The following is a 24,856-nucleotide window of genomic DNA, read 5'->3' on the forward strand; positions in this document are numbered from 1 at the left end:
GAAATATCAAGAACCTCAGATATGCAGATGACACCACCCATTTGGCAGAAAGTGAAGAAGAACTAGAGATCCACTTGGTGAAAGTGAAAGAGGAGAGTGAAAAATTTGGCTTAAAACTCAACATTCAGAAAACTAAGATCATGGCTTCTGGTCCCATCATTTCATGGCAAATAGATGGGGAAATAATGGAAACAGTGAGAGACTTTATTTTGGGGGGCTCCACAATCATTGCAGATGGTGATTGCAGCCATGAAATTAAAAGACGCTTGCTCCTTGGAAGAAAAGCTATGACCAACTCATACAGCATATTAAAAAGCAGAGACATTACTTTACCAGCAAAGGTCCGTCTAGTCAAAGCTGTGGTTTTTCCAGTGGTCAGGTATGGATGGGAGAGTTGGACTGTAAAGAAAACCGAACACCGAAGAATTGTTGCTTTTGAACTGTGGTGTTGGAGAAGACTCTTGAGAGTCCCTTGGATAGCAAGATCCAACAAGTCAATCCTAAAGGAAATCAGCCCTGAATATTCATTGGAAGGACTGATGCTGAAGCTGAAACTCCAATACTTTGGCCACCTGATGCAAAGAACTGATTCACTTGAAAAGACCCTGATGCTGGGAAAGATTGAGGGCAGGAGGAGAAGGGGACGACAGAGGATGAGATGGTTGGATGGCATCACCAATGCAATGGATGTGAGTTTGAGCAAGCTCCAGGAGCTGTTGATGGACAGGAAAGCTTGGCGTGCTGCAATCCAGTGGTCGCAAAGAGTGGGACACGACTGAGCGACTGAACTGAACTGATTATTAGTTAAAATGGCCTACCATTTTCTAAATATTTACTATGCTTATCTTTTGTCTTTTAATTGAAGGATACTTACTTTACAATTTTGTATTGGTTTCTGCCATACAACAAGTGACGCAGCCTAAGTTTGCTGATGTCTGCCTCTCCTTGACCCTCCCTCCCATCCCGCCCGTCTAGGTCGTCACAGAGCACCGGCTGCGCTCCCTGCGTCGTGCAGCCCCTCCCCACTAGCCATCTGCTTTGCATCTGGTAGAGTATATCTGTCAGTGCCACTCTGTCACCCTTGTCCCACCCTCTTCTTCCTCTGCTGTGTCCCCAAGTCTGCTCTCTACGCCTGCGTCTGTGTTCCTGCCCTCAAATAAGTTCATCAGTACCATTTTTCCAGGTTCCATATATATGTGTTAGTACACATACTTGGTTTTTCTTTCTGACTTACTTCACTCTGTATAACAGCCTCCGGGTTCATCATGTCACTAGAACTGACACACACAATGCTTATGTTTACAAAGCTCTGTGTGTAAACAGGATTACTCCCTTTTCACTGAGGGAAACCAAAGCTCAAGAAGGCAGAACAATTTGTCCAAGTATTTCTTGCTAGAAAGTGGAAGGATTGGGCTTCCAATCCAGGTTTATCTTACCCTAACACGTATATTTTTTAAAGTTAATCTATTTATTTTAATTGGAGGCTGATTACTTTACAGTATTGTGGTGGTCTTTGCCATACATCGACAGGAATCAGCCATTGGTGAACATGTGTCCCCCATCTTGAGCCTCCCGCCTCCCTCCCCACCCCATCTCTCTGGGTTGTCCCAGAGCACTGGCTTTGAGGGCCCTGCTTCATACGTGGAACTTGCACTGGTCATCTGTTTTACATATGGTAATATACATGTTTCAGTGCTATTCCCTCAAATCATCCCACCCTCACCTTTTCCCACAGAGTTCAAAAGTCTGTCCTTTACATCTGTGTCTCTTTTGATGTCTCTCATATAGGGTTGTAGTTACCATCTTCTTTCTAAATTCCATAATATGTGTCAATATACAATATTTGTCTTTCTCTTTCTGACTTATTACACTCTGTATAGCAGGCTCCAGTTTCATCCACCTCATTAAAACTGATTCAAATGTGTTCTTTTTTATACCCCAGTAATACTCCACTGTGTACATGTACCACCATTCTTTATTCATTTGTCTGCCAACAGATATCTAGGTTGCTTCCACATCCTAGCTATTGTAAACAGTGCTGCAATGAACTTTGGGGTACATGTGTCTCCTTCAATTCTGATTTCAATTCTGTGTATGCCCAGCAGTGGGATTGCTGGGTCATAAGCAATGGCACCCCACTCCAGTACTCTTGCCTGGAGAATCCCATGGGCGGAGGAGCCTGGTGGGCGCAGTCCATGGGGTCACTAAGAGTCGGACATGACTGAGCGACTTCACTTTCACTTTCATGCATTGGAGGAGGAAATGGCAACCCACTCCAGTGTTCTTGCCTGGAGAATCCCAGGGACGGTGAGGCCTGGCCGGCTGCCGTCTATAGGGTCTCACAGAGTTGGACACGACTGAAGTGACTAAGCAGCAGCAGCAGCAGCAAGGCAGTTCTATTTCCACTTTTTTAAAGGAATCTCCATACTGTTCTCCATAGTAGCTGTACTAGTTTGCACTCCCATCAACAGTGTAAGAAGATTCCCTTTTTTCCACACTCTCTCCAGCATTCATTGTTTGTAGACTTTTTGATAGCAGCCATTCTGACCTGTGTGAGATGGGACCTCATTGTGGTTTTGATTTGCATTTCTCTGATAATGAGTGATGTTGAGCATCTTTTCATGTGTTTGTTAGCCATCTGTATATCTTCTTTGGAGAAATGTGAACACATATATTTTTAACTTTACTGTTTATAACATGAATTTAGCTGAAGTGTATAGAGTTCTGGTGCCACAATGAGAAAGACACTCATTGATTTTCAACTTATCAGTTGAGTTTGCAGAGCTGACAAAGGCAAAAAAAAAATCTGCCAGACTTGTTTTTTCCATTTCCGTGGGCTGGGAAAGAGATGCTTTTGCCCTGGAGCTAACCTTGGAACTGTTGGCCATTTGTCAACATTGGTTAAAAAGCAAGGCAAGTGTGGCTTGATGTTAACAATTAGGGGTTAGGGGAAAAAAAAGAAAAACAGACTTAGAAAGCTTAGCTAAGTAAAATTCCTGCCATCACAGTTTTACAGTTTGGTGAACCTAATACTTATGGAGATAAAAGTTACCATATAATATGAAAAGTTAAAGAAAAAAAAAAAAAAAAGCAAGCCAAGTAAAATGAAACAGGGCAGAGGGGCCGATTCTGCTGGTCTCTCCATGAAAAGGCTTTGTTTCAGTTTTCAGTTAGCCCCCTCTCCAAGCACTAAAGGGTCACAGAACTTCCTTAGGCTCTGTTTAGGTCAAACGCACACAGGAATCTGACATTCACGGTGACTGCCTCAGACATATGCGAACCAAGCCAGCAATGAGTTTTCTAAACTATGCTGGAATTTCTCCTGCTCATCGAAGCAACATTTGTTCTCTGTGAAAAATTTAAAAATTCTGGAAAGTATGGAGAGAATATAAAAATAATTCATAACCTCTCCCTTGTTGACAAACTTATATATTTCTTTTTAAAAACTATGTATTTATTTATTTGGCTGCAGTAGGTCTTAATTGGAGGCTTCCCAGGTAGGGTAGTGGTAAAGAATCTTCCTGACAATGCAGGAGACCCAAGAGATGCAGGTTCATTCCCTGGGTGGGGAAGATCCCCTGGAGAAGGAAATGGCAACCCACTCCAATATTCTTGCCTGGGAAATTCCATGGACGGAAGAGCCTGGCAGGCTACAGTCCATGGGGTCACAGATAGCCAGACACAACTGAGGGGCAGCACTGAGACTGCAGTTGAGGCACCAGGTATCTAGTTCCCTCACCAGGAATCAAACCCAGGACCCCTGCATTGGGAGCACAGAGTCTTACCCACTGGGCCATCAGGGAAGTCCCTATATATTTCTTACACAAGAAGAATTTGAAGTACCTTCTTCTCTTCCACAAAAGATGTATGAAAATGATTATTCTCCCTGACTGCCACCAGAAAGACATTTCTGTGTGCATGCTAAGTTGCTTCAGTCGTGTCCAACCCTTTGCAACCCTATGGACTATAACCCGCCAGGTTCCTCTGGCCACAGAATTCTTTGGGCAAGAATCCTGGAGTGGGTTGCCATGCCCTCCTCCAGGAATCTTCCCATCCCAGGAATTGAACCTGCATTTTCTGTGGCTCTTGCATTGCAGGCATGTTCTTTACCACTGAGTCACTGGAGAACCCCAAAGACGTTTCTATTTGTCCTTTACATGTTAGAGCTAAACCTGTAAAACTCTTAGAAGAAAATACAGGCACGTATTGTCGTGACCTTGGGTTTGGTAAAAGTTATCTTGGGTATGACACCAGACATGATCCTCTCCAGCAGCACCCGCTGTCCAGGTATAGGAGAAACAAAGGAAAGTGATCATGTTAAATAGAGACTGAGGCTTTGCTGAATAAGTGTGGAGATACTTAATTGTAGGATGCAAAAGGGGAAGGGGTAGGGAAAGAAGATAATAAGAAATGAACTGATTATCAGAGAATGTGGGTAGATCTAGAATTAGAAGTCTTCATGAGGTAGAATGATAAGTACAGCATATGGCAGCTGAATAGAAAGGAGATAATGACAAGAGAGCACATATGGGAATTAAAGATTTTTGATTAGAAAAATTTCAGGTATAAAGAGGATTATTGGAGTGGGGTGCCATTGCCTTCTCCCATGATATAAACAAGAGAGTAGACAGCTGTGGAGAACTGAAAATGTAGATAGATAATTTTTATGAGTTCAAGGAAGTGTGGGACTAGGATATTGAATGCTAAAGGCACCCCCAAAAGATGCATAATTTAGGATGGAGAGAAAGACTAGGAGATTTAGGATGAAAGAGACAGGGGCACAGTATAAAACTCACAGAGGAACAGAGTGTTATTATCTGATGGCGTGCACCTCAAAGAAGTAGGGGTTTTTACAGATAAAAGGATGAATAAAATCCCTCTTTTCTTAAGGGCAGGAACTGTGAATTGTTAATACTTTTTAATTTTTTTGACTGTATCGTGTGGCTTGTAGGATCTTTGTTCCCCGACCAGGGATTAAACTGGGCCACATCAGTTGAGAGCCTAGAATCCTAACCACTAGGCCACTAAGAAACTCCTAGAACTGAATTTTTCATCTTTTATCTGCAGTCTCAACCATAGCATTCACAGACCCAAAGACAATTGAATCATATGAACAAGTAATAGAAACATTTAAAATTGTGGTATGTATACACATACACATACATTATAATTGTATATATAAACACAGTATGCATACATACATATATATGTTATGTATGTGTAGATACATATGTATATGTGTGTGTGTATATATATATATATATAGTTTCTATTGTTATTAATCTGTAGATCCATTTTAAGTCTTTTTGTTTAAAATACAGGCACCCAATTCTATAATTCAAACCAGATAAACAGAATAACATTGCATTCACTAAATGCAAGTAAAATATGGTCATTTAAAGCCTAAAGGATTTTTAAAAGGGAAAAGAGAAGTATTATTGCTCAGAACTTTCTACTTCCTTCACCAAACAGTCCTCTCTTTCTTCAACTTTTCTGCTGCGAACAGTCCTTTCTAGAGATAATTAACTAGGTTAAAGTCAGGGAAGTGGCAATATTGCTATTCAGTGAACCTAAACCAATCAATATTGCTGTTCAGTGAGCCTAAACCAATGACAAATGAACTCAATCAGTAAGTGAATTTGATGAGAGACATAATTTCATCTTACTGACTGCAGAGCAACAGTGGGGGATCATTACCAAGCTTCGCTGACACTCCACCTCTCAGTATCTCAAGTCCTCAGGACAAATATTTAAGCATTTTGCCCTTTAACCAGGTGTCTTGCTTGAATGCTGAGACCTGACAGGCATTAGGCACTACTGGATTAGAAGAGGAAAGTAAACAGATGACGACTAGGCAATGGTGCTTTTTGAACCTCGAAATAAATATCATGCCACATATTTCATACTCCCAGTGTGTGTGTGCACCTACATTAAAATTTCTTGACAAAATAAAACAGGGGGACAGGGAGGTGTCTCTGTTTGAAGGAACAGTACATTCACCTGCTGACTCTTTGCACCTGGATCATAGACAGGTATTTCCTTATCTTAAGGTTTGGATTGATGAGGGAGAAGCAGTGACCAGAGTCAGAGAATTTTCCATCTAGAAAACTCCTGGGATCCCCAATCGAATCCAGCCTTCTCATGTCATAAAAGTAACAAATAAGGTCCAGAGATTTTTTTTTTTAACTGCTTGTCTAAGGTAATTCTATCTCTAGTGAGAAAACTAAAATGAGAACTCTAGTCTCTTGATACCTTTCAAAATACCAAAGGTCAAAAACAAGTTTCTTCATGTTATACAAGTCAGACAGATCTATAGCTCTCTTTTCAAGTGCCCTCTGAATAGGAAAGCATGAAAATAAAAGCCATAATTAAAAGCACACAGATCGACTAAAAATAAATAAATTAAAAAATAAAAGCACATAGAATGAGAATTTCAGTAATGTGGCAAAACAAAAACGTGTATTTCTTCTGTATAAGTTTCCATAAAGACATTAATGCCCAGCTGGTTTGTAGGGTTTGTATGAATAATTCTCACATGCTGTGTTTATCTTGATAACCTTATAATGTTATAAGTATCATCTGCCTTCTATGGCATAAACAAAAGTATGTTCCCCCCCAAACAAGTTCTTTTTAAAACGGGGATATGAAGGAGCCAATGCTCTCAAACTCTTTTTGTTAAGAATCATTACTCTACTTTTACTCTGCAACAACATAATTAAAATTTTAAAAAACTAAAGCAAAATATTATTTTATTATTGGGGGGGGGGGCTCCTTCCCTAAAATGAAATATCCAGAGGCATATACTACACAGAGCAAACAGGTAGCTAGTACAGCGACACAATTTCAAAATCATCGCTTTTAAGTTTCGATTATTTACATTAAGTTTAACTACCCCACAGTCACCTCTTCACCCTGTCTCACAAAATAAAGTTGCAGGAGAATGAGTGATTACCTGAAGGTGTTGAATTTTGCTATGGCTGATGTAGAGCTTCTTGGTGGTGGAAGGAATGCCCGATGGCACCTCCATTAGCCTGTAGCATTGCACCGACTGCTCTGAGTCACAGCTGCATCGTCCAGGACAGCGAGGATCGAAACCATAGCAGAGAGAGAGCAGAGCAAGGAAAGTGTAGAGCAGACACATCTCCCAAAACAGGGCCTCTCACGTAGCAGGCAAGTGTTCAGGCAATGTCTCACTTTTTATACCGTGAAATCTGATCATAGAACCTTATGAATGTGTACTCTGTCAGTGTAAGAAGACAGGAGAGAAAAAATTCCCAATTTTCCTGGGTTAAAATGTTAGCAACTATTACAAAGAGGAAGGCACTTAAACATTGATAAGCTGCCTTAATATTTGTAGGTGAGCAAAACCCTATGTTATTTATGGCTTGAAAGGCTAATCTGCAAACACCTCTATTATCTGTAGTTTCCTTGTTTTGTTAAATGTGACACTCGGGAATTAGGGGGAAAAGACAAAGAGCTGTTTTATGGCGGGCTATAAAACCATTGAATTTTCTGTGACCCTGTATTAAAACCATTTTTGTGGGACTGCAATGGGCAGGTGTTTTCTCCTCACATTAACCAGTATGGGAAAATAGACAGGTTTTCTATTTATTATTGTTGTTTCAGTATTTTATTGCTAGTGAAACAATGGGGGGATACAATGGAGAGATGTTTAGAGCCACAGGTAACTTGTTTGATTCATCTGTCACTTGATCACCCTCATATCACATATAGAAAATATTTTTGTTGTTCAAAAATATGAAAATAAAACATCACACTAGGTCTATTATGTTTGTTTGTTTGTAATAAGGGAAGATAAGTTATTTAGTTTCTTCAGAGGAATTTGGTTGTGAATTCCTACCAGTGACGGAAAGCTTCCTATGTTCTGGGGGCCCCATAGTTGTGACTTCTTGTCTTGCTGTGTTCATCCCTGCTGAAGGAATTTGAAAGCATTTTAAGCAGAAGATTATATAGAGAAACTCTTTCCCCCAAAATGGAAGACCTAAATTTCCCCATGTGGCTTCAGCTGATTGCTCTTAGAAACCCTTTCTGATATTGAAAATCTTCTCTGATCTCCTCTTCAACCTTACTTTGCTATAGTTGTCATTTCGAAGGCAAAAGTTTCTTGGCTCTAATAATCAATTCATTCTATTTCCAGAGTAAGGATTTTGTGTGCTTTTCCCAAAAGACTTTTTCTACTCCTCTTTTCTGTTTGTCCTCTGTTTTCTTTTACTATCAGAGACAGGAAGTGATAAGAGATTTCTGTCAATATTCTGATTTTCAAGAAGCTTTATTATTTATTTCTTTTGTCCAGTAATAAGATTTTTAGAATAGAATAGAATTTTTTTTAATTTTTAGAATTTTCCAATAGCAAAGCAATGCTCAGTAAAAGAAAATTTGGAAAAAGAAGCAAGGAGGAGAAAAAAGAAACTTTAGTCCTATCTCCAAAACAAACCTTTTTTCCCATTTATTTTTTTTGGTCTGCCTAGGCTTTGAAATGGCAAAAAGGGGGGTCTGAATAAATGACAGTTGTGGGACTTCCTTGGCAGTCCAGTGGTTAGAACTCTGTGATTCCCCTGCAGGGGGCACGGGTTCCACCACTGGTTGGGGAACTACAATTCCAAGAGCTGTGTGTGGCCAAAGAAAAGAAAGAAATAGTTATATCTGTTTAGGTTATTAGTTGCAAGCAATGGAAACAAATTCTGACCAATTTAAGAAGAAAAGGAATTATTGAAAGGAAGTTGTGTAGCACAGAGAATTGTAGGAAAACCTGGAGAACCAGATTTTAAAGTGGACAAGAATAAAGGAAGGCTACATACCCAGAGGGCTTCCCAGGTAGCATTAGTGGTAAAGAACCCGCCTGCCAGAGCAGGAGATGTAAGAGACCCAAGTTCGATCCCTGGATCCCTGGGTCAGGAAGATCCCTTGGACGAGGGCATGGCACTGGGTTGCAAAAGTCAGAAACAACTGAAACGACTTCGCATGCACGCATATATTCAGCCAGAATCACACACTGCAGTGTAGTGTCCACACAACATAGATGCCCTTGCTTCCACCACTGAACTGGAACTTGGATATGCTTGCTGACACTGTGGCTACTGCAAGAGGATGCTGCTGCCCTCACCTTATCCTATCAGCCAGAATTCTCTCAATCCCTGCCTCACAATCTGCATGTTACAATTTCAGGTGGATGATTTTTTGGTTAGGTGACCCTGGGTCATATGCCTGTGTTCTAGCTGGCACAGAGCTGGGAAAGTGTTATCTGATGTTTTCAGTTTACTATAGAAGGAGGACTAAACTTCCAGTATTCTAGTCACATAAGGAGACAGTTCCCTAACCAAAGGAAAGTGTTAGTCACTCAGTCGGGTCTGACTCTTCGTGACTGCATGGATTGTAGCCCACCAGGCTCCTCCATCCATAGAATTCTCCAGGCAAGGATACTGGAGTGGGTTGCCATTCCCTTCTCCAGGGGATCTTCCCAACCCAGGCATCAAACCTGGGTTTGATCTGCATTGTAAGCAGATTCTTTACCATCTGAGCCACCAGGGAAGTCCTGGGGTTCAAATATGGACAGCCCCCCATTTTTTAGTGACAAATGTCCACACTGGAAGTCTTTTCACCCTCACTCTTGCTCATCATGACCACAAAAGAGTTTTGAGTGAGTTGCAACCACCTGAGGGTCAAACAAATTATACTTTTAACAATGACTGTGACATGGCTTTTTTCGTAATTGTTTACTATACCTTTTTGACTTGTTCATTTAGAAGGCTATACAAATTCTAATGAGATCGTTTCAAAAAAGTTTGTACTTTTAAATATACATTATAAAAAAGATAATTAACATTAATTGTTCAGAATCCAATTGTTTTGGGTCCCTTTTAGAACGAATCCAAAAGAAATACAAATGGCAGGCTGATGAGGGGGTAGTCTGTCTGATCTGTAAAGTCTGACCATCTGAGATGTAAACAGTAACTTGCCAGTGGATGAATGAGGAAGAATCAGTGATTAGTAAACTCGGATAGCATTGTTGATAAATGGCGGTTTTAGATAGTGCTCACCCAAACCTGGAGCTGTGGGAGAGGGTAAATGAAGAATGTAGATCAGGTAACAGTGGGAAAGCAATTATAGCGAGTCTTTGAGCATGTAAGGGAATAGAAATATAGTAATATGGATTTCTGCAAACTTTATTGAAATATAGTTTATTTACAATGTTAATTTCTGCTGTTCAACAAAGTGATTCAGTTATACCTAAATATATTCTTTTTTCATATCCTTTTCCATTATGGCTTAGCATAGGATATTAAACACAATTCCCTGTGCTCTACAGTAAGAGCTTGTTATTTATTCATCCTATGAATCATAGTTTGCATCTGTGAATCCCAAACTCCCAGTCCTTCCCTCCTCCATTTCCCTTCACCCTACAAGTCTACTCTCTGTGTCTGTAGGCCTGCTTCTAGGTACCTTGCTAGGTATCTTCATTGGTATCATTTATTTTTAGATTCCACATGAAGGTGATATATGATATTTATCTTTCTCTGACTTACTTCACTTAATATGATAATCTCTAGGTCCATCCATGTTGCTATAAGTGGCACTACTTCGTTCTTTTTATGAAGAAGTAATATTCCATTATATGTATGTGTACGTGCGTGTGTGCTGAGTCGCTTCATTCATGTCTGACCCTTTGCAACTCTATGGACTGCAGCCCACCAGGCTTCTCTGTCTATAGGGTTTTCCAGGCAGGAATACTGGAGTGGGCTGCCATTTCCTTCTCCAGGGGATCTTCCTGACCCAGGGATTGAAACTGTGTCTTTTACGTCTCCTGCTCTGGCATTGGCAGGCAGGTTCTTTACCACTAGTGCCACCTGGGAAGCTGTGTGTGTGTGTGTGTGTGTGTGTGTGTGTGTGTGTGTGTATTTGATATATGTATCACATCTTCTTTATTCACTTCTCTGTAGATGGACATTTAGGTTATTTCCATGCCTTGGCTATTGTATTATAAATACTGCTGCCATGAATATAAGGGTACATGTAATTATCCTCAAGTAATAGTTTTGTCTGGCTATATGCGCAGGAGTGAGATTGCTGGTCATATGGCAACTCTATTTTTAGTTTTTTAAGAAGCCTCCATACTGTTTTGCATAGTGGCTGCCCCAATTTACATTTCCACCAGCAGTGTAAGTGGGTTCCCTTTTCTCCACACCCTCTCCATCATTTATTATCATAGACTTTTTAATGATGGCCATTCTGATTCACGTGAGGTGGTACCTGACTGTAGCTTTGATTTACATTACTCTATTTATAATTAGCAATGACGAGCATCTTTTCATGTGCCTACTGGTATCTGTATGTCTTCTTTGGAGAAATGTCTATTTAGATCTTCCAATCTAAATAGATGGCTTCTATTTAGGTTGGATGGCATCACCAACTTGGTGGACATGAGTTTGAGCAAGCTTCAGGAGGTGGTGATGGACAGGGAAGCCTGGTGTGCTGCAGTCCATGGGGTCGCAAAGTGTCAGACACGACTGAGCGACTGAACTGAACTGAGTCATTTTTTTGATTGAACTGTTTTTGTTATTGAATAATTGTATGAGCTATTTGTGAATTTTGAAAATTAATCCCTTGTCATTTGCATCATTTGCAAGTAGCTTCTCCCAGTCTGTCAGTTGTTTTCTTGTTTCACTTAATCGTTTCTTTTGCTGTGCAAAAGCTTCTAAGTTTGATTCAGTCCCACTTTTTTTTTTTTTTACATTTTCTTTTATTTCTGTTGCCTTAGGAGACTGACCTAAGAAAACATTGCTAAAATTTACGTCAGAGAATGTTTTGCTTATGTTCTATTCTAGGAGTTTTATGGGGTCATGTCTTACATTTAGGTATTTAAGCCATTTTGAGTTTATTTTTGTGTGTGGTGTGAGGGTATGTTCTAATTTCATTGATTTGCATCTGGCTGTGCAACTTTCCCAACACTGCTTGCTAAAGAGACTGTCTTTTCCCCCTTGTGTATTCTTTCTTCCTTTGTTGATGATTAATTTACCATAGGTATGTGGGTTTATTTTTAGGTTCTCTATTCTGTTCCATTGATCCATATTTCTGCTTGTGTAGATCTATGCTGTTTTGATTACTGTAGCTTTGTAGTATTGTCTGACATCTGGGAGGATTGTGCCTCCTGCTTTGTTCTTTTTCCTCAGGATTGCTTTGGCAATAATAGGTCTTTCATGGTTCCATATAAACTATCAAATTATTTGTTCTCGTTATGTGAAAAATGTCATGGGTAATTTCATAGGGATCCCGTTAAATCTTTACGTTGTTTTGGGTAGTATGACAACATTAAAAATAATAGGAATTTTTAAAATTACTTTTTGCTATGTTTTGTTTTAGATTTGGGTACACAACGCAAAATTATTATCTTAAAAACTTAAAGTATAGAGTAAGTAAAATAATTATTGAAGCCTAAATTATGCTGGGTTTATTAGTGAAATCACTAATAAACTGTTAAATGAACTTTTCTCTTTAGGTTGGGAAAAATATTCCTTGGATTTTAAAGGAACATATATTTTATAGATATTCCTAACTGTTGAGCTAATATGAAAATATATTTAGTTTTACTCTCTAGCATGTGTCAAAAGTATATCTTAATAAGTGACTGTCTTTAGAATTTTCTAAGTAGACTATTGTAACGTCTCAATTTTTAAACTGACCACACACATTTTCAGCATTCCTACTAGATTCAAGGCCCTGTGTTAGGATCTGGGATTCAAAAATAAGCAAGATACCATTATTGTTGCTAAAAAATGTATGGTAAATGCTGTAACAGGTATTTGCAGAAAACTAGACAGGGAACCGGAGAAGGCAATGGCACCCCACTCCAGCACTCTTGCCTGGAAAATCCCATGGACGGAGGAGCCTGGTGGGCTGCAGTCCATGGGGTCGCTAAGAGTCGGACATGACTGGGTAACTTCCCTTTCACTTTTCACTTTCATGCATTGGAGAAGGAAATGGCAACCTATTCCAGTGTTCTTGCCTGGAGAATCCCAGGGACGGGGGAGCCTGGTTGGCTGCCGTCTATGGGGTCGCACAGAGTTGGAAACAACTGAAGCGACTTAGCAGCAGCAGCAGCAGACAGGGAACATGTCCACAGACCCACATGAGAAAAAAAAGAAGGTTCTTCTTGGAAGAGGTTTCTGAGCTAATCCTACATCACTGCACCAGAATTCTCAAGTTTTAAAAACAAGAGGGCAAACAGTTGTTCCATTTGTATATGAAACAGAAATAACCAGGAGGATGAGGTTAATAAGTCACTTTGGAATGCCCAAACTTATTCAGCATGTGTATCAAAGAGCTTCAGATTATTAGCAAATATGAATAAATATAAATAATACATATAAGTATGTACGTACTTTCCTCCCACTGCTCAAGTAAAATGCTAGTGGATTTTCACCCTTATTCATTATACAACTGTTTCCAGTGACCAATGGTACTTAATACCTTTTTCTTTTCCTGGTAGGATTACTGGAGAATAAATGAAACATGTGAAGCTTACTACAGGGCCTGGCACACAATAGCATTCAATAAATGGTAGTCTCTCTCTACAGTTCAAGGTAGGTTTCCAAGTCCACTCAACTACAGTGCCTTTGCAATTAATGATGTGCTAATTAACGTTTGGGCTTCCCTGGTGGCTCAAATGTTAAAGAATCTGCCTGTTGAAATCCATACTAACCTCACAGCTAATTACCACTACCCATCAAAGAAATCTTTAACATCTTCCCTTTTTTCCCAGTTTCCTCAGTCCCTCACTGTATTCTTAGTAATATCTTATGGTAAAACTCTGTAGGGATAAGTTCTTAAAACAAGACTGTCACATTTAAGTTATATAATAAATTTTTTTTATCACATAAACATGATTCATGAAACAGTTTTTAGAATTTCCTGCCAATGCAATTGCAAATAGAAGTATGAAGATTTTATTACCCCAGGAAATTAAGTCCCACAAATATTGAGTTCAGTTCAGTTCAGTTCAGTTCAGTCACTCAGTCATGTCCAACTCTTTGTGATCCCATGAATCGCAGCACACCAGGCCTCCGTGTCCATCACCATCTCCCGGAGTTCACTCAGACTCACGTCCGTCGAGTCCGTGATGCCATCCAGCCATCTCATCCTCGGTCGTCCCCTTCTCCTCCTGCCCCCAATCCCTCCCAGCATCAGAGTCTTTTCCACTGAGTCAACTCTTCACATGATGTGGCCAAAGTACTGGAGCTTCAGCTTTAGCATTCCTTCCAAAGAAATCCCAGGACTGATCTCCTTCAGAATGGACTGGTTGGATCTCTCTGCAGTCCAAGGGACCCTCAAGAGTCTTCTCCAACACCACAGTTCAAACGCATCAACTCTTTGGTGCTCAGCCTTCCTCACAGTCCAACTCTCACATCCATATCTGACCACAGGAAAAACCATAGCCTTGACTAGATGGACCTTAGTCGGCAAAGTAATGTCTCTGCTCTTGAATATACTGTCTAGGTTGGTCATAACTTTTCTTCCAAGGAGTAAGCGTCTTTTAATTTCATGGCTGCAATCACCATCTGCAGTGATCTTGGAGCCCAAAAAAATAAAGTCTGACACTGCTTCTACTGTTTCCCCATCTATTTTCCATGAAGTGATGGGACCAGATGACATGATCTTCGTTTTCTGAATGCTGAGCTTTAAGCCAACTTTTCGCTCTCCTCTTTCACTTTCAAGAGGCTTTTTAACTCCTCTTCACTTTCTGCCATAAGGGAGGTGTCATCTGCATATCTGAGGTTATTGATATTTCTCCCAGCAATCTTGATTCCAGCTTGTGTTTCTTCCAGTCCAGCGTTTCTTATGATGTACTCTGCATAGAAATTAAATAAGCAGGGTGACAATATACAGCCTTGACATGCTCCTTTTCCTATTTGGAACCAGTCTGTTGTTCCATGTCCAGTTCTAACTGTTGCTTCCTGACCTGCATACAGATTTCTCAAGAGGCAGGTTAGGTGGTCTGGTATTCCCATCTCTTTCAGAATTTTCCACAGTTTATTGTGATCCACACAGTCAAAGGCTTTGGCATAGTCAATAAAGCAGAAATAGATGTTTTTCTGGAACTCTCTTGATTTTTTCATGATCCAGCAGATGTTGGTAATTTGATCTCTGGTTCCTCTGCCTTTTCTAAAACCAGCTTGAACATCAGGGAGTTCATGGTTCACATATTGCTGAAGCCTGGCTTGGAGAATTTTGAGCATTACTTTACTAGCATGTGAGATGAGTGCAATTGTGCGGTAGTTTGAGCATTCTTTGGCATTGCCTTTCTTTGGAATTGGAATGAAAACTGACCTTTTCCAGTCCTGTGGCCACTGCTGAGTTTTCCAAATTTGCTGGCATATTGAGTGCAGCACTTTCACAGCATCATCTTTCAGGATTTGAAACAGCTCCCCTGGAATTCCATCACCTCCACTAGCTTTGTTCATAGTGATGTTTTTTCTAAGGCCCACTTGACTTCACATTCCAAGATGTCTGGCTCTAGATTAGTGATCACATCATCATGATTATCTGGGTCATGAAGATCTTTTTTGTACAGTTCTTCCGTGTATTCTTGCCACCTCTTCTTAATATCATCTGCTTCTGTTAGGTCCATACCATTTCTGTCCTTTATTGAGCCCATCTTTGCATGCAATGTTCCCTTGGTATCTCTAATTTTCTTGAAGAGATCTCTAGTCTTTCCCATTCTGTTGTTTTCCTCTATTTCTTTGCATTGATCGCTGAAGAAGGCTTTCTTATCTCCTCTTGCTATTCTTTGGAATTCTGCATTCAGATGCTTATATCTTTCCTTTTCTCCTTTGCTTTTTGCCTCTCTTCTTTTCACAGCTATTTGTAAGGCCTCCCCAGACAGCCATTTTGCTTTTTTGCATTTCTTTTCCATGGGGATGGTCTTCATCCCTGTCTCCTGTACAATGTCAGGAACAATTCCAAAGACCAACACAAAGCAACACATGTAGATAGAGCACACTGACAACAGATGGCAGCACTAGAACGTCAAACCAGGCCTTTTGCATCCGTGCTAGGCTTGACTTGCAAAAGTGCAGAACCCCAGTCAAGGTGGGCAGAAGATAACATCTATGAAAAGGGTGCTCATGAGCATTTGAAATAGTCACGTAGCACCAAGGAGCAGCACATAGGGATGAGGAAGCTGCTACATAGCATCTGAAGGAGAAGGGACAATATGAGGTGACAGTGTTCTGAGTTACAACGGTATGACTTGTTGGAGTGGTTGTAAAAATTGTACACAGAAGTGGAGTTGGGTTCTTCAGTCCTGAAAATGGCGTTATTCACCAAGGATCAGAGCACTGGATGTACATAAATACTTAAAATTCATTTTGGTTGTACCCATACAGTATGAAGCTGAATTTTTTTAAAAATTAAATTTATTTTCAGGTGTAGTTTATATAAACTAAAGAAAGTGGTAAGCAATAGAATGGGCTTCCCAGGTGATGCAGTGGTAAAGAATCTGCCTGACAATGCAGGAGACACAGGTTCAATTCCTGGGTCAGGAAGATCCCCTGGAGAAGGAAATGGCAACCTACTCCATATTCTTGCCTGGGAAATCCCAGGGACAGAGGAGCCTGATGGGCTACAGTCCATGGGGTCATAAAAGAGTCAGACATGACTTAGTGACTGAACAACAACAGCAAAAAGCAATAGAAAATGAGTATTACACTTAATTTTTGCAAATAGTTCCTATATATTAATGTTTGTATATGGCTTGTAACTGGGAAGGAATTATTAAAAAAAAAAAGCTTTGGGATTGATTTGCCAACTTATTAACTTATACATGAAGAGATGGATTTCTGCATCCTTCTATACCCGATGATTAACAGCTAAGACTTTGGAGAAAAAGACATCTAGATTGAAATCTCACCTCAGTGGATTTTTAGGTATATACCAAGATTCTTAAATTCTCTGTGACTCATTTATAAAAAACTGAGAACAGCTAATTCATAGAATTTTGTGAGAGTCAAAGAAGCAAAGTAAATAACAAAATGCTTAACACATAGTATGTATTCAATAACTAAAAGCTATTATTGTGGTTTCATGTGTACGTGGCCCCTCAACCCCAACTTAACATTATTTTTATACTTTAAATTCCTGGAAATGGGATTGCTAACTGGACTATGAATAGGGAAAATGGCTGGAAACTTGGTGGCTGCAGTAATGATGTTCTTGCAAATTTTGCAGATAAAAATTAAGTTAATTTGGGAGCAGAGATTGGGGGGTGGGAAATGCAAATCTTAGTTTTATATTATTTCTGGGTAAAACCTGTGTGAATGTGCCTAGTTAAGCTCAAGGAAAGGATCTGAGTAGTTTTGCTTAGCCAAGTTTGTTGAAGCCAAAAAACCTTATTAACTGATACGTTGAACAGTCTGCCCTGACCCAGAGGGCAAACTAACACTATGATTTTTTATTCCTCACTGGCATTAGTGAGGGACCCACGGTGCAGACTTTGATGGAGATTAACTTGGAGAGTCTGTAGTTAGCCAGTGAAATATTCCCTTAGGCAATATCTTTTATGAGAGACAGTTCTCACCAGCCTACCATATCAGATTACTTTCTCCTTCCTTTTCAAGACTAGGCTGGAAGGGGATTGAGAGTGAGTAAATGGAATGGTAAAGAACAGCTGCTCAATACTCCCAATAGTCACATTAAAGTTGTAGCTATGTGCTCTGCTAATGGGAGGGTCACATCTCATTCATTTTTGTGCCCCTGATGCCTCAACAGGGCTCTGCATTCAATCTGTCTATGAATATGTAAATCTTCATAATTTTGTTTCACTGAAATGTCACGTGTAGGAACACTATCCAAGTGTTTTTTTTAATAAGAACATCTTTTTAGGTAGTTGCTTTGGAAATGTATAACCTGTGGTGTGATAATAAGGAATATCAAGTGCCAAGCCGGAGAAGGCAATGGCAAACCACTCTGGTACGCTTAACTGGAGAATCCCATGGATGGAGGAGCCTGGTAGGCTGCAGTCCATGGGGTCGCTAAGAGTAAGACACGACTGAGCGACTTCACTTTCACTTTTCACTGTCATGCATTGGAGAAGGAAATGGCAACCCACTCCAGTGTTCTTGCCTGGAGAATCCCAGGGACGGGGGAGCCTGGTGGGCTGCCATCTATGGGGTCGCACAGAGTCGGACACGACTGAAGCGACTTAGCAGCAGCAGCAGCAGCAGCAGTGCCAAGCACTGCTAAGCATTTTACCTTATTACTGAGCGAAAGAAAATTTGGAAACTGAGGCTTTGAGGTTAAAAAATACAACTAAGATGGCACAGCTAATAGGGGATAGGACTTAAAACTTGAACCCAAGGCTGTCTGACTTTTAATCACAAGAGGAAAGGACTCCTCTTAATTAAGCAACACCTGGTGAGCCGCTGTCCTTCAACTTTGCAGTTCTAGGCATTTCCATCCAGAATTTAAGGCCTGGTTTACCGAGAAGAGCAAGTGTGTCCACCCACCCCATCCGCATCACCCGTAACAGGAACTGGACTGGAAAAGGTAAAACGTGGCCACTGCGCATGCTCACACGGCCCTTTCTCACCCTTCCCACAGAATGTTACCGCGGCAACTTTGTCGGACTACTTTAGAACGGTTCCTGCCCACTATGAAGTCAAAGGGGTGGAAGCTGTTCCTCTCTGCGACGTGGACACCCTTCTCTTCTCCGGGCTTTTCCAACTTGGAAGCCCACACCATGCATCTCCCGTGGATTCAAGCTGGAGTTTGCCAGTTCTCAACATGGCCGTTGACAGGCCGGTCCCAAACGGAGGCTTTTCATAGGCCAAGGTCGCACCCTAGCTCCGCCCATTTCGTCCCTCAGGGCTGCGTCTGCCTAGGTCTTTTCTACGCAGGCGCGGCGGGGGCGGGCCGCGAGGTGGGACGGCCCGCGTCTTCCGTGTGCCACCGCCGCCGCCTCTGCTCTGCTGCTCTTGCCCCTCCGGGGCTTCGTTGCCGGCGTTAGCCACGCGAGGGGAAGAGAGGGGACGGACGGAGCGTGCGTGCGCGGGGCTTCCCGCAGTCCCAGCAGTTCCTCTCGCGGGGTGGACGACGGGGTCAGCAGCAGTCGGGGGAGGCCCTAGACGGCGCCATGTCGGCGGGCGGTCCATGCCCGGCAGGGGCCGGAGGGGGCTCAGGGGGAGCCTCTTGCGCCGTGGGGGTCTCCCCTGGCGGAGTATCTATGTTCCGGTGGCTGGAGGTGCTGGAGAAGGAGTTCGACAAGGCCTTCGTGGATGTGGATCTGCTCCTGGGCGAGATTGATCCGGACCAGGCGGACATCACTTATGAGGGGAGACAGAAGATGACCAGCCTGAGCTCCTGCTTTGCGCAGCTTTGCCACAAAGCCCAGACTGTATCCCAAATCAACCACAAGCTAGAGGTGAGCCTTGAGCCCTGGAGGGGGTGGCATTCAGCTCCAGCCATCAGACTTCATTTAACGCACCGGTGAAAAACTGCCAGCTCGGGTACCTGGGCTTCCTATGTGGCGGGAGTGCGTGTATGTGAAGGAAAAGAGTGAGGTGAGGTGAGAGCAGGAAGAGCTGTGTAGGTTGACATGTAGGTCTCCTGGGGTCCTGAAAGCCACCTGCCTGGTATCTCTATGAGGAGGAAACAGGAACTAATTAGACCTGTCTACTTGTGCCTTTTCGTTAAGAAGCCTAAGACTTCACAGAAGCTCAAAGATGCTCCGTCATAAGAATATTTTAGCTCACCTTTTAACATTTGAGTTTTTTAGATCTAGTTTCACATTGCAGGTTTGTATATGGCCAATCCTGATTATTTTGGACTATTTCAGGTCAATTTTCATTGTTGCACACAGCGCTATTCCTTGCCTGCATGAACTATTTAGGGGAATTTGATCAAAGCTTTTAGGAAAATGGGATAAACAAGATAGGATCAATGTCTGTCTCAGTTTACAGTTAGTCCTTAAATTACAGTCACATACCTCCAGAGCTCCCTACGGTTATTCAGATGACTTCTAATATTGAGGTGTGTCTGTACTTTACTACATTTCCCCAAATCTGGATTTGTTTTTGAAAGTGTGTGAAGAGCGATCATTTGCTTAAGTCTCTCATCTTGGTTGTGGGTGTGAGTGCAGTAGTAGTAGTTCCCAAAAAACCTACCATGTTTTGCAGAAAATTAAATTAGCATATTTTTACAATATTTAGAAATCATGATAGATTAACATTATTATATAAAGAGCATTTTAAATTATATAATGTAAATAAGAGAATGGGTCTTCATTTTAAAGTGGATAAAAATAGGATAATAAACGATATGCAAAGCTCTTTGACATTAGATTTCCTAAGAAATCGTTACTATCAGTTGTGATGATTGAGATTGCCCACGGGATCCAAATCAATATGAATATCAGAAATGCATTCTCTCCTTGCTTAGTAGTTAGCATTCTTTCTTTTTCCTGTCTGTCATGGAAAAGGTAGTATAATTTATCTTTGATGAGCATAGAATTGTATATGGGAGATTTTGTGATTCTTCTTCACTGAAAGAACTGTTAGTTTCTTTTACCCTTTTTGAAAAGGTTGGACGTGTTGACATAAAGCTAATCATTTATTAATCTACATCTGTGAAAATGTCTCTTGATTTCTTGATTCAGCTGTAGTTTCTAGAAGATGGTTATTTATTCAGGTAGTGACATTGCATTTGATGGTCTTCAGTAGCTTTTGCTATTCATCCTATACAACTGAGAGTTTTTACTGAGGACAGAAGAGCCTGGCAGGCAACAGTCCATAGGGTCGCAAAAAGCTGGATACAACTGAGGAAGTATACACACACACACACTGAGGATAAACAGAGTTTTTAAAAATGAAACAAAGTCTAATTCATTTTTTAAGAGACTTACGGAAACTTTGATGTTTTGATGTCAGATTTTAAAAATCTAATTTTGGAGAAATGATTGTTCTGTGAGCAGGTGATGCTCAGTTTTTTCATCTTTAAATATTTTAAATGAGTATTTAGAGTTATATTATGCATTTTCTTTTTGAGAAATCATAATTATGTATTCTGATTCCATGTCCTGGCTTAGAAGGTGGCTTTATTTCTCAAAACAAGAAATGCTAGCCCATCACAATGTAGGCACGTTTTTTTTTAACATCCTTGAAGCTTTTGATTTGAAGAGTTTAGAAAATAGGGGTTGTTTGTGTGTTTTTTCAGTTACAGTTGACTTCTTTGTAAGGTTACTGTTTCTCTGTTTAACAGTTTCTACAGTTTTCATGGAATCCGTTGTGTATTGCTGAGGAGAGAGTCATTGTCAGCAGTGCCTTTCAAAGTAGATCTGCCTTTGTATCATCTGCAGAATTTCAGAGGTGGCCCTGTGTACCTTTAGCAGTCTTTTGAGATCTTGAAATTTTAGCAAAGATTTCATACTTTCTTGCCCTGTTTTATTTTTTAGTAAGTGAATTAAATTCATTTTATTGCTTTAAGGATATGGACATTAAGGCATAATATTTGAGGTCACTTATGGTCTGATGTAGTGCACCAGATGTGCACCAAATTTCGGTTCTTTAATATACTTAAAGCATATTACCATAATAACATATTTTTATAATCAAGAAACAGACACCTCCAAGAGTAACTTAGATTTAAATTGAGCATCCTTCCGGATTGCCCTTCTTCTGCTAAGTTATTGTCTTTAGGTAGTTAATTTAATATTAATATAGTAGTTAGGAAATGGAGAAGGCTATGGCACCCCACTCCAATACTCTTGCCTGGGAAATCCCACCGATGGAGGGGCCTCGTAGGCTACATGGGGTCGCTAAGAGTTGGACACGACTGAGCAACTTCACTTTCACTTTTCACTTTCATGCATTGGAGAAGGAAATGGCAACCCACTCCAGTGTTCTTGCCTGGAGAATCCCAGGGACAGAGGAGCCTGGTGGGCTTCTCTGAGGTTGCACAGAGTCGGACACGACTGAAGTGACTTAGCAGCAGCTGCAGCAGCAGTAGTTAGGAAAATAGTTCTACAAAAAAAAAAAAATCAGAGGTTGCACTTAAAAAAATACATAAATTGCATCTATATGACCGCTTTTTCCCATAAGTTGTATTTGGAGAGAGGGGAAGGGGAGGGCAAAGAATTCAGAATATTTTGAGGTATTGCCATTTTTAATCACTCACCTCTCTCGTATACTTCCCACCTGCTTGAGAGTCCCTGGTATGGTGAGCCACTGGGAACAGCTGTGGGGAGTCACAGGAACTGGCTGGGACAGTAGTAGTGGTAGGAGCCGCAGGAGTGGGTGTTGCAGAACAAAGGTCAACAACCTGTGCTTTATGAAAACTCACTTCTCTGCCTTGAAACACGGCTCTCTGCCTGTTCACCCCTTCTTTAAAACAACAGCTACACCGCACATCTTCTGTCACATCCTCCTTTCCCTCAGCGATTGCTGAGTCAGTATCGGTTTTAAAGTGATTTACTATTCAGAGCCATCTAGAGTTCACTGAAAATGAACTGATATACTGTCTTTTTACTGCTTTAAAGCTATTCCTTTTTTGTTCTTTTGTTTTTAAGTGCATCAGGTTTATTGTAGTTTATTTAACATTGGCTGTTAACTGCTCATGAACAATTGTAGTGCAGTAAAATGGTAGGTTTCAAAAATAGTAACCAACTTTCCCCCTGACCAAAAAATCTTGCCCCCATTCTCACTTGTCCATCCTTGCTCTTTTTTTTTGTTTGTTTTGTCTGCAAGGGATATTAGTTCCCTGACCAGGGGTCAAGCCCAGGCCCCTGGCAGTGAGAACACCAAATCCTAACCACTGGACCACCAGGAGAGAAGGCAATGGCACCCCACTCCAGTACTCTTGCCTGGAAAATCCCATGGATGGAGGAGCCTGGTAGGCTGCAGTCCATGGGGTCGCGAAGAGTTGGACACGACTGAGCGACTTCACTTTCACTTTTCACTTTCATGCATTGGAGAAGGAAATGGCAACCCACTCCAGTGTTCTTGCCTGGAGAATCCCAGGGACGGGGAGCCTGGTGGGCTCTGGCATCTATGGGGTCGCACAGAGTTGGACGCAACTGAAGTGACTTAGCAGCAGTAGCAGCAGCAGGACCACCAGGGAATTCCCCATCCTTGCTCTTTTCAGTAATTACTACATTGATTTCCCTTTGCCCAAGGCCATTCATATTTAGTCTCTAGTACCATATTCCATACTTGGATAAACTGGGCAGCATTCTAGACTAGTGCAGAAGTATTTTGTTTTTAAACAAGCAGTGGGACTGTTTGCAGCATTGAACTTGAATTTTAATATTGATCCAGTATAGATTTATTGAGTGCTATGTGCCGTGTGCTGTGTTGGGCACTTGGTATACAATGGAGAGCAAAAACAGTCATCATTGTTAGGAAACTTGGATTCTCTTGGGGGAATTTTTTGAAATAATTGTCATGTAAATGTGAAATTCCAACTTTGAGGAACATAGAGTAATGAGAACCTGTTCTAGGTGATCAAGGAAGGCTTCTTTGGAGGAAGTGACCATTTGGTTAAAACGTAAAGGATGAGTAAGAATTAATTAGGCCAAGAGAAATAGGAGTATCATTCAACATTTCAGTGGAGAGAACAGGAAATGAAAGCTCTGGTGATAGGTGAGTGCTAATCCATTTGAAGAACTGAGAGTTGATAATGTGTTACAAGCAGAGAGCAAAAGAAGTTTGAACAAGTACCTAGGGACTACATCTTTATGATTTTCTAGACCATGTAGTAGATTTGAGGACTTTATCATAAAAATAGGAAATATTTTAAATTAGGTGGTAATCTCATAGGAATTAGAATAGTTCACTCTGGCTGTGATAAGGAGAGAGTTTGTGGAAATAAAATGAATAAATGCAGAAAACCATTGGGGGCTCTTAATTCTGATCCATGTGAGATGATGGGAGTAGGATAGCAGAGACAGAGGAAAGTGTTCAGAACAAGAGAGATTTGAGAGTGAAAATAAACAGAGTCTAGGGGTGAGTTGGAACAGAGGGATGAGGGAATTCAGAATGATTCTACCGTGTCAGTTGGCTGGATAAAAGGACATGGAAAAAGGACATGAGATATTATCAGCAATGACTATATTGCTAACTGCTGGTCAGTTACTATGGGCCCAGCTCTGTCCTGTGTCTTCTATGTGTATTGATTTACCTATTTCTCAGAAGTCATGTGGGGTGGGTTTATTATTCTCATTTTACAGGGATTAAGTAAGGGGCCCAGGACTACAGAATATGAAAAACCAATCTCTCCAAAAACACATTTATCTCTGGTTGGGAAAGGAGGTAGAGAGAAAAGCAACCAGAAGCAGTTGAGTGTGGCTGGATAGCCGGGAGGGGGCGTTCAGGGGACGTACTGTTTTCACTTTTTTTTAACGGAAAAATAAAGGTAAACATGTTTGGAAGCTAATGAACAGCATCTAGTTGAGGGAAAATCTGAATATTCTAGGGAGAAGAGGGGGATTATCAGTAGCAGTCAGCTTTCTGAATGAAGATGAGGGTCAGAATACAGGTCGAGAGACTGATGTCACATTGAAAAGACAGCTGTTACACTTAAAGGGAAAGGAGAGATCATGAGCACAGAAGTGGGAGGGAGTGTTTTGTGTGATGGTGTCTTTATTCTGTATAGAATAGCAGCCTGGGACAACAACTGGAAGTGGTTGAAAGTAAAAGCCCAAGGACAGTGAGCAAAATCTGAAATAGTAATGAGAGACGGCCATAGCAAGTTGGCCAGTCAAATAGAAGGACTGCCAGGCAGTGCTGAGGCAATTGAGAGTTACCATAAATTCACGGTGCAACCAGCCTGCCCTGTTGTATGACTTTCTGCA

The 24,856-nt window shown here is 41.0% G+C and overlaps 2 protein-coding genes across 3 annotated transcripts in view; one reads left to right on the forward strand and one right to left on the reverse strand.

Moving 5' to 3' along the window:
* The window catches only part of LOC101102818 (nephrocan-like), a 36,167-nt gene extending 17,385 nt beyond the window's left edge, over positions 1–18,782 (reverse strand). The window contains exon 1 of the mRNA XM_004011169.6: positions 6,953–18,782. Coding sequence (XP_004011218.2) covers positions 6,953–7,141 — 189 coding nt within the window. The 5' untranslated portion in view covers positions 7,142–18,782. The remainder of the gene's footprint in view (positions 1–6,952) is intronic.
* Positions 18,783–18,926: 144 nt separating this feature from the next.
* GOPC (golgi associated PDZ and coiled-coil motif containing) overlaps positions 18,927–24,856 on the forward strand; it is a 45,778-nt gene continuing 39,848 nt past the window's right edge. For both annotated transcript variants that reach the window (XM_004011171.6, XM_004011170.5), the window contains exon 1: positions 18,927–19,432. In XM_004011171.6, the coding sequence (XP_004011220.3) occupies positions 19,145–19,432 (288 nt within the window). In that variant the 5' untranslated portion in view covers positions 18,927–19,144. The remainder of the gene's footprint in view (positions 19,433–24,856) is intronic.

The sequence above is a fragment of the Ovis aries genome, chromosome 8, assembly GCF_016772045.2.
Source record: "Ovis aries strain OAR_USU_Benz2616 breed Rambouillet chromosome 8, ARS-UI_Ramb_v3.0, whole genome shotgun sequence".
NCBI lineage: Eukaryota > Metazoa > Chordata > Mammalia > Artiodactyla > Bovidae > Ovis > Ovis aries.